The following is a 9,361-nucleotide window of genomic DNA, read 5'->3' as shown; positions in this document are numbered from 1 at the left end:
ATGCTCTCATGTCTAGTGTACGTAGTCTGTAATCTTATATGTATCCACATGAAAGTATTATAATCTCAATGATTTGAGAGAGAATCAAAGCACAGAGAGGTGATGAGCTAGGTGCATGTTATAATATTTGCAAGTTCCAGCTCTGCTGCTGTTGCCATGTCCATGTCAACTACAAGATCACATGTCACCAGCTCCCCTCTCACGTTGTTTCTCCATTTTAAATAGGGGGGAAACATAAAGAAGGAATCACGTAGGATCAGCCTCCTGCTAATTAGGCTCTGGTCCTCAGGGCCAGATCGACTGGATTCAATCTTCACGCTTGGTGTTGCATATTTGCAATGCTACAGGAATTATAAGCTACAGGAAGTGAACCCCCACGTCACATTCTGCCACCTGTGCCTCTCTTTGCACCAACCATCTCTGCCTTCTTCCTCGCACATCTACAAAAGCTCACGGCGATCCCACTCTCTCCTCCATTGATTGTGGATTTGTGCAGAGTAATTCGATCTATCGACTGAAGGATGAGGGAGATACTGCACGTGCAAGCAGGGCAGTGCGGGAACCAGATCGGGGGCAAGTTCTGGGAGGTGGTGTCGGACGAACACGGCATCGATCCCAAGGGCAACTACGTGGGGCAGTCGCGGTTGCAACTGGAGCGGGTGAATGTGTACTACAACGAGGCGAGCGGGGGGCGGTACGTGCCGCGAGCGGTGCTCATGGACCTGGAGCCCGGCACCATGGACGCCCTCCGCACCGGCCCCTACGGCCAGCTCTTCCGCCCCGACAACTTCGTCTTCGGCCAGAACGGCGCCGGCAACAATTGGGCCAAGGGGCACTACACTGAGGGAGCCGAGCTGATCGACGCCGTCCTCGATGTCGTCCGCAAGGAGGCAGAGAACTGCGATTGCCTTCAAGGTACGCGCGAGTTCTTCCTCCACACCTCCCCAAATCCCTCAATAAAGGAGCAATCAATCGATCGATTTGATCGTGTGCGCAGGGTTTCAAATCTGCCACTCTCTGGGAGGCGGCACAGGGTCGGGCATGGGGACGCTTCTGATTTCCAAAATAAGGGAGGAGTACCCGGACCGAATGATGCTGACCTTCTCGGTGTTCCCCTCGCCCAAGGTCTCCGACACGGTGGTGGAGCCGTACAACGCGACGCTGTCGGTGCACCAGCTGGTGGAGAACGCCGACGAGTGCATGGTGCTCGACAACGAGGCCCTCTACGATATCTGCTTCCGCACCCTCAAGCTCACCAATCCAAGCTGTGAGTATCTCAATGTGATAACTAATTACGAATTAATTTTGATCGATTAATTCAGGATTGATCAATTGATTTGTGCATAAACAGTTGGTGATTTGAACCATCTGATATCGACGACGATGAGCGGAGTGACGTGCTGCCTGCGGTTCCCGGGGCAGCTGAACTCCGACCTGCGGAAGCTGGCGGTGAACTTGATCCCGTTCCCGAGGCTCCACTTCTTCATGGTGGGATTCACCCCGCTGACGTCGCGCGGGTCGCAGCAGTACCGCGCGCTGACCATCCCGGAGTTGACGCAGCAGATGTGGGACTCCAAGAACATGATGTGCGCTGCCGACCCGCGGCACGGCCGCTACCTGACGGCGTCCGCCATGTACCGCGGGAAGATGAGCACCAAGGAGGTGGACGAGCAGATGATCGCTGTGCAGAACAAGAACTCGTCCTACTTCGTGGAGTGGATCCCGAACAACGTGAAGTCGAGCGTGTGCGACATCCCGCCCACTGGGCTCTCCATGTCGGCCACCTTCATGGGCAACTCCACGTCCATCCAGGAGATGTTCAGGCGCGTGTCGGAGCAGTTTACCGTCATGTTCCGGCGCAAGGCTTTCTTGCACTGGTACACCGGCGAGGGTATGGATGAGATGGAGTTCACCGAGGCGGAGAGCAACATGAACGACCTCGTGTCGGAGTACCAACAGTACCAAGACGCCGTCGCCGACGCAGAGGAAGAAGAAGAAGCCTACGCGGAAGAAGACAACTAATTAAGTGGCGATATCATCTACACATATACAAGCATGAATGCATATATCAATGGAATGTTTTCTTTCTGCGATCGATCGAGTTCGAAATGTGTGATCGATCAGTGCTGTGGTTGATTGTTCTGTTCTTCTCTTGTCGATGTCTACACCTACGTTCAATAATTCATTGTCCTGAATATTTGAGTGTAATTCATAGGTTTATGCAGATTAAGAATGAGATATTTGGTTGTTCGATCGGAAGATCTATATATTTATTACCTCAATTATTTTGTTCGCTTGACTAATCTTGAAGTAGATTTGAAGTATACATACTCATAATTAATATTCCCACCAATTCTTTTTACCCCAATTTTTCGATGGGACGGACGCTATAATATTTTCAATTTTTATATTTTAAAAGAATTAATTATGATATTTATATTACTAGATATAAGTTCTTTTTTCAAGGAAAATAATTGATGGGCCAGATTTAAATTCAAAATATCATGTGGTAACATTCAACTGCTTGACTTAACAATTACATGACTCAAAAGAGAATAAAAGTTATAATAATGGAAACAAAATTAATGTGCTTGATGTGCATTGTATTGGGATGACGAGGCTCCATGTTGCTTGCAAGAGAGCTGATACGGGATATAATACGCAGATCCTAAAATGGTGTGGAGGTTAAAACTAAAATAGTATAGCAGTCAAACTTAAGGAAAGGAAGTATTTTCCATCTGATTTTATTATTCGTCCAACACTAAGGTTCGCAGTGCCAACCCAACCGGATTATAAGTCGTTCAGAAGAAGGCTGACCGGCCCTTAAGTCGGTCGGACATAGGATGTTTAGTGCTTTACTCTTGAACTGGGAAGCTAACATGTCTGATCATTCAATAGCCGATCAAGTTTAGAGGATGTCCGACCACACCTCACAATCGATCGACCATACGTCCGATTGAGGTAAAGATCAAACTCCCTACTCTCTAGGAGTCTCTCTGTGTACACCCGTTAGACTCTACTACTGGTTAACCCTAGGGGTTTTTGCAAGGGATAGAAGACCTCCATGCGTATTCGACTGATAATATGGTTGGACGGACTGATACAGGTCAAATGTATTCGTCTCTTATGCGCACAGATGTTAAGCAGCTCTTTATAAACCTGGTCGGACTTCCTGACCTTAGGTTTGCTTCATACCCGTTAGTGTGCGGACGATCAGTTTAAGGTTCTCTGAGAAGTAACCCATTATATGGTTAACTGACTACATAACTGGCTGGACCTAGAGTACTTAGTCTCATGTTATTTACCAGAGGGATTTCTAGCATGCTCGATTTGTCAGAGTGTATACTAAAAGTCTAACTTTTTGTATAAACATTCATTTTGAAATAAAAATCACATTGGTCAAATGTCTATATTTATGTTAAGTGTAGTTGTCCATTTAATTTATATTTTAGATAACATGGTGTGTGGTGCCACAAAGAAGATCATGTTATCAGTTCCTTATAAATTATAAATAGTAGCTCACAACCAAAATGAAATGGGACAAACCATTGGAGTGGTTGTAGTGTAATTTGGTATTAGTTTATCTTGACTATAAAATTACACTAGTACACTATGAGTGTATTGAGCAAGACCATTTGAGGTAGTTTCTTTTTATACTGACTACATAAAAGAACAAAACCTCTATTATTATGGAAGTGCGTACTCTTAATCTTAGGTAGGTTATTTTTTTCATCAAAGATTACATTAGTTGTTTCTTCAACTTTTAGGGTATTTTGGTTATAAACTCTATAGACCCTACTGGTTGAGGAGTACCCTAAAAATATTCCTTGGACTGATTTGGGTATAAATTTTCCTAAGTAATCTTTAGTGTTTAAAATGTGAACTTTACATCCAAATACTTTTAAATAGTTCAAGTTGGGAATTTTATTATAGTATATTTCATAGGGGATTTTATTGTGTAATTTGTTAATTAGAATCCTATTTTGAATGTAGTTTACTGTATTTATTACTTCGGCCCAGAATTGATGATTTAAGTTATACTCATTTAACATGGTTCTAGCGGCCTCTTATAGAGTTCTATTTTCCCGTTCCACTAGACTGTTCTGTTGGGGGGTTCTAGGGCATGAAAATTCATGTTTGTATCCATTGATTTTACAAAATTGGGTAAACCTATGATTTTCAAATTCACCCCCATGATCACTTTTTATTCTTTTAATTTTGGTATCTTTTTCATTTTCTGTTAACTTGCAAAAATTATTAAAAGTTTCAAAAGTTTCATCTTTTGTTTTTAGAAACTTTACCCAAGTGCACCTAGAGTAGTCATCAATTATGACTAAACAGTACTGGTTCTTGCTTAGTGACTTGGCTCTATGTGAATCAAATAGATCTAAATGTAGAAGCTCAAGTAAGGAGTTAGTTCTATCTAGATTTGTTGACTTGTGGGTTGATTTAGTTTGTTTACCTTGTTGGCAAGCTTGACAAATTGTATTTTCTAACTTCCTTAATTTGGGTAGCCCTCTAACTAAGCCATTTCGACTCATTTTTGAAATGAGTTTGACATGAGTGTGACCCAGTCTTCTGTGCCACAAGTTGGTTTCCTCTTGTTGTGTCAATAGACACTTTGTTGAGGATATGGGCAGATCAATTGTGTAGATGTTATTTTTCCTAAGCCCCTTAAGTATGATTTCGGGATTATCAATATTTTTAACTAAACACCCAGAATTATCAAAAGTAACTAAGTAGCCACTGTCACATAATTGACTTATACTCAGTAAATTAAAGTTAAAATTTTCAACTAATAAAACGTTTCAAATAATAAAATTGGAACTAAGTTCGATATTATCCTTTCCGATTACCTTAAGTTTCCTGTCGTTGCCGAATGCAACTGATCCTAGGTTCTTGCATTTGAGCTTAGTGAACTTCAACCTATCTCCAGTCATATGTCTGGAGCATCCACTATCCAACATCCATTGATCCAATTCCTACACATAAAGTATTTGAATTGGATTCTTTTTTATGGATCAAAAGATAGTTTGATTGAAATAAGCTCCCTAATTTTCTATCTCACCTAATCTAGGTTAATACTCAGTTATTCCTATGGGTGATTGTGAGATGGTTGAGTTTGTTTTAAGTTAAGTACCTTTCAAAGAATAATTAAGGTAACTAATTTTGAGAAATTTTAAGTTAATTAATTTTAAAAAAAAACTTTAAGTTAATTAATTTTGAGAAACTTTAAGTTATTTATTTTGAAAATTTAATTTTAATTTAATTTTAATTTAATTTTAATTTAATTTTAATTTAATTTTTATTTAATTTTAATTTAATTTAATTTAATTTTAATTTAATTTAATTTAATTTTAATTTTAATTTTAACTTAATTTTAATTTAATTTAATTTTAATTTAATTTAATTTAATTTAATTTAATTTGGATTTAATTTAATTTTAATTTTATCTTTAGTCATCTCACCCAATCTAAATTTTTCAATAAGGGGATCCTATAATTTTGTGAGATGAATTGGGTTAAGTTATAGGGTTTGGTTTAACTTTTGTGTTAGATTCAGGTTTAGCTTTGGGCTCAACAAATAGACATTTTTCGGATAAACTTCTGGGCTATGGTGAGTCACTTGGACATCATTAAAGTAACCATGCCTTTGAGATTTTCCAAATAGTCCTATCCACTGAACTTAATACAAAACCTTGGTCTAACTAGTTAGGATCTGTAAGAGGTAGCTTCGGTCAGTTCCATTTAGCCAAATGCACTAGGTCGAAGCCATATCTTCCTACACATACATAGACTAAGCTTCCCTAACGTACTATCATCCAAAATTTCACCAGTACCATAGGTCAAGTTAAACTTGCTCCCTTTCTAATTAATTCTAATTACCCTGCCGGGTAGCTTGGTTTGGGTTACCCTGCCGGGTAGGTTAGTTTTGAAGGTGCCAGCTATTCCGGAGCCTCCCATACATTATTGATAATTTTATATATTTTTATTTATACATTAGATTTATATTCCTTTAATGGTTTAATTTATAACTTAGATTTAAGTTTTTAAATTAATTTAATTTAATTTTAATTATTTTCTTTTAATGATTTATCTTTTTATTAATATAGTTTTTCTTTTGGCTCCCCCTAGATCATAGCCTCGATATGGTCTATCAAGGTAGTGTACTTGATCCTTGGGGACCCAATATTGACCAAGTTCAACTTGATTAACCAAGTTGGACTTAGGTACCCATGCTTGGACCACTTTTCTATTTGTTCTGTGTACAAGTAATAAATACGATATATACTTCTTTTTGGGCTTGAATCCAATTCCGGATCTGTTGTATACGGCCTTTTGTTTTCCAAGAATTAGGTCAAGATTCTTGGAACCCAAAGTGAACCGTTCCAACGCGATTTTCAAATCCTTGACTTGAATTTTCAGGTTGGAATTCTCTTCCTCAAGCTTTTAGACTTGAGTCGAGGTTCCAGTCTGAACGGATTTAGACAAGGATTTGGAGTTAGTCACTTCTTTAAGGGTTGTTACCTCTTTCATAAGTGACTTGATCCGAATATTAGATTTTGCTAATTTATGTAATAAATAATTAACCAAATTGTTTAAACGCGGAATACTTACAGTGGGGTCAGGCCCTTCGGAAATGGATACGGATCTATGGCTTCTTTCCGATTCAGCTTTTGATTCTCTCTCTCTCTCGGACATATTGATCTAGTCCCGAACCATCATTGCAAGGAGACTCGTCTGATCGAGTTCGTTGCTGTCGTCTTCTAAGGAAGATTCTTCGAATGTTGCCTTCAAGACCTTTTTCTTTCTTTGTTTCATTACCTCCTTTTAGTTGGGACAGTTGGTCTTGATGCGTCCCTTCTGGTTGTAGCCATAACACGTCACTTCAAATTTTACCTTCAAGCTTGATTGGGCTTCCTTGGACTGAACTGCCTTCTTGAGGTCCTTCTTGTTGAACCCCTTCTTCTTGTACAGCTTCTTTACAAGGTTGACGAGTTCAGCCGTTAGCTCATCGTCTTCATGAGTCAGGTTCTTCATCTGTTTCTGGTTCGATTTTACGCCTTGGTCTTGGTTCGCGTGTTTTGCTTGTACCTGCAACCAAAGCAATATCATTCTCGGTTGGCTGTGCATTAGTCTGCTCATGTAATTCAAACTCAGAGAATAACTCATCTAATTTATAGAAGATAAATCCTTGGAGACTTTGTAGGCATCTACCATTGATGCCCACAATGTACTCCTCGGAAACGCGTTGAGAGCGTACCTTATTATATCTCTGTTCTCGACCTTTTACTCGATCGCGTAGAGGGAGTTGAGAATTTCTTGAATACGTGCGTGGAGTTGACTTATTGTATCTCCTTCCTACATTTTGAGATTATATAATTTATTAAACAATAAATCTCTCTTGCTTACCTTGGCGTCAGAGGTGCCCTCGTGTAGTTCGATCAGCTTCTCCCATAGCTCTTTTGTGGTTGAAAACGGACCAACTGGAGGGTGCAGGTTGCTCTGGCATTGGCTTCCACCTTCTTGATTAGGGTTGAGTTCCTCCTTGGTCAGTCCACACTGGAGGGTACAGGTTGCTCTGGCATTGGCTTCCACCTTCTTGGTTAGGGTTAGTTCCCAGTTCTCACAGGGTGTAGGCTTGCCGTCTTCGTTGGTTGGCAGTTGGAATCCAATCTTAACGATCATCCACATCTCGAACTGGATCTTTAGGAAATTTTCTATTCATCCCTTCCAGTACCCAAAATCTTCTTCGGTGAAGAGCGGGGGACGAACGGTGTTGTATCCTTCTTGCTGGGCCATTTAATTAATATGCAAGTACAAAATAGAATGAGATGTCCCAAGACTAGGTCTTGAATTAGTAGTGCGGGAATAAAGCTAAAATAATGAGCTCGAGTAATGTTGCACCAATTTCGAGCAAAAATCGATTCGTAAAAAAGGAATTAGAATGTAGCTATTAAGCTAATTATAATTGACTCCGTAAAACTGAAAATAACCACACAAAAAATAAGCTTGATTGGTGGTTGCACCAAATCAAAGCGACCTCGCTCTGATACCAATTGTTGGATCGAGATCGCGCTAGAGGGGGGGGGTGAATATCGCTCGTGGCTAATTCGTTTACGATTTAAAACTTTATCAAAGAAACGCAGCGGAATAAAATAAGAGACAACCACAGAGATACACAGGATATTTAACCCACTTTGGTATCTCCACAATGGTAGGATCTCCACTTTGGTATTTCCACAAAGAAATGCAACGGAATACCAATTGTAGGATCGAAAAGAATTTAGATATCTCCACAATGGTATGATATTGTCCACTTTGGGCCTAAGCCCTCATGGGTTTGCTCTTGGGCTCTCCCTAAAAGGCCTCATTCCAATGGAGATATCTTTTTTCTTATAAACTCATGATATTTCCTATGTGTTTTTAATGTGGGACTATATTTGTAACCTTGCAACCCCAACAATCCCCCCATTCAAACAAAGGACCACAGACTTCCCATGTCTGATCCTCGACTCACCAAGTCTTCTTACCCCTCGGTCCACCTGACCTACTAGGACTTCCTTGCCTAGCCACAACTAGGGCTTTCTGCCTGGTATCTGGTCCTCTTGATCCGAACATAGGAGCCCCCACTTTCTTTGTTCGAGGTTAATATTGTACCCACATGGCCCAATCAGACCATAGCTTTTGTGCACAGTCGGCGGTTAAACCTTCTAGTAGTCCGGGCTCTGATACCAATTGTAGGATCGAAAAGAATTTAGATATCTCCACAATGGTATGATATTGTCCACTTTGAGCCTAAGCCCTCATGGTTTTGCTCTTGGGCTCTCCCCAAAAGGCCCCATTCCAATGGAGATATCTTTTCTCTTATAAACCCATGATCTTTCCTATGTATTTTTAATGTGGGACTATGTTTGCAACCTTGCAACCCCAACACCCTTCATATCTCGGACGTCGTGTGGGCGATGATCTATCGAGATGAGAATCCACCCAAGCCTCCTTCTTCTCCTTGCAAGTTTTGGCCAGCAACAATCTCCTAGAGATGAAGAACTTAGGCCACCAACCAAGCTCCAAGGGATGCTAAGAAACAATGCCTCCTATCTCTCCTTCTTCTCCAAGCAAAATCCGGCCACTAAAAATCTCCTTGAGACGAGATGCCGTCGGCCACCAAAGAAGAAGAGAAGAGGAAGAGCAATGGAAGAGGGCCGGCCACACCAAGGAAGAGAGGAGAGGAAATAATAGATTAGGTTGTAAGTGTTGGATCGAAAGCGCTAGAGGAGGGTGAATAGTGCTCGTGACTTTCACTTGTTTCGAAATCGTAAAACTCGAGTAATGACGTAGCGGAAATAAAATAATCAACA

The 9,361-nt window shown here is 40.7% G+C and overlaps 1 protein-coding gene across 1 annotated transcript; it reads left to right on the top strand.

Moving 5' to 3' along the window:
- Positions 1-244: 244 nt before the first annotated feature.
- Positions 245-2,251, top strand: LOC122051941 (tubulin beta-7 chain-like). The gene is made up of 3 exons (XM_042613294.1): positions 245-915; positions 998-1,267; positions 1,352-2,251. Exons 1-3 carry the CDS (start codon positions 522-524, stop codon positions 2,020-2,022), a joined length of 1,335 nt encoding a protein of 444 aa, XP_042469228.1. The 5' UTR covers positions 245-521; the 3' UTR covers positions 2,023-2,251.
- Positions 2,252-9,361: the final 7,110 nt, after the last annotated feature.

Source organism: Zingiber officinale, chromosome 3A, assembly GCF_018446385.1.
Source record: "Zingiber officinale cultivar Zhangliang chromosome 3A, Zo_v1.1, whole genome shotgun sequence".
NCBI lineage: Eukaryota > Viridiplantae > Streptophyta > Magnoliopsida > Zingiberales > Zingiberaceae > Zingiber > Zingiber officinale.
Note: the sequence above shows the minus strand (reverse complement) of the source record. Positions and strands in the feature narration are given on the sequence as shown.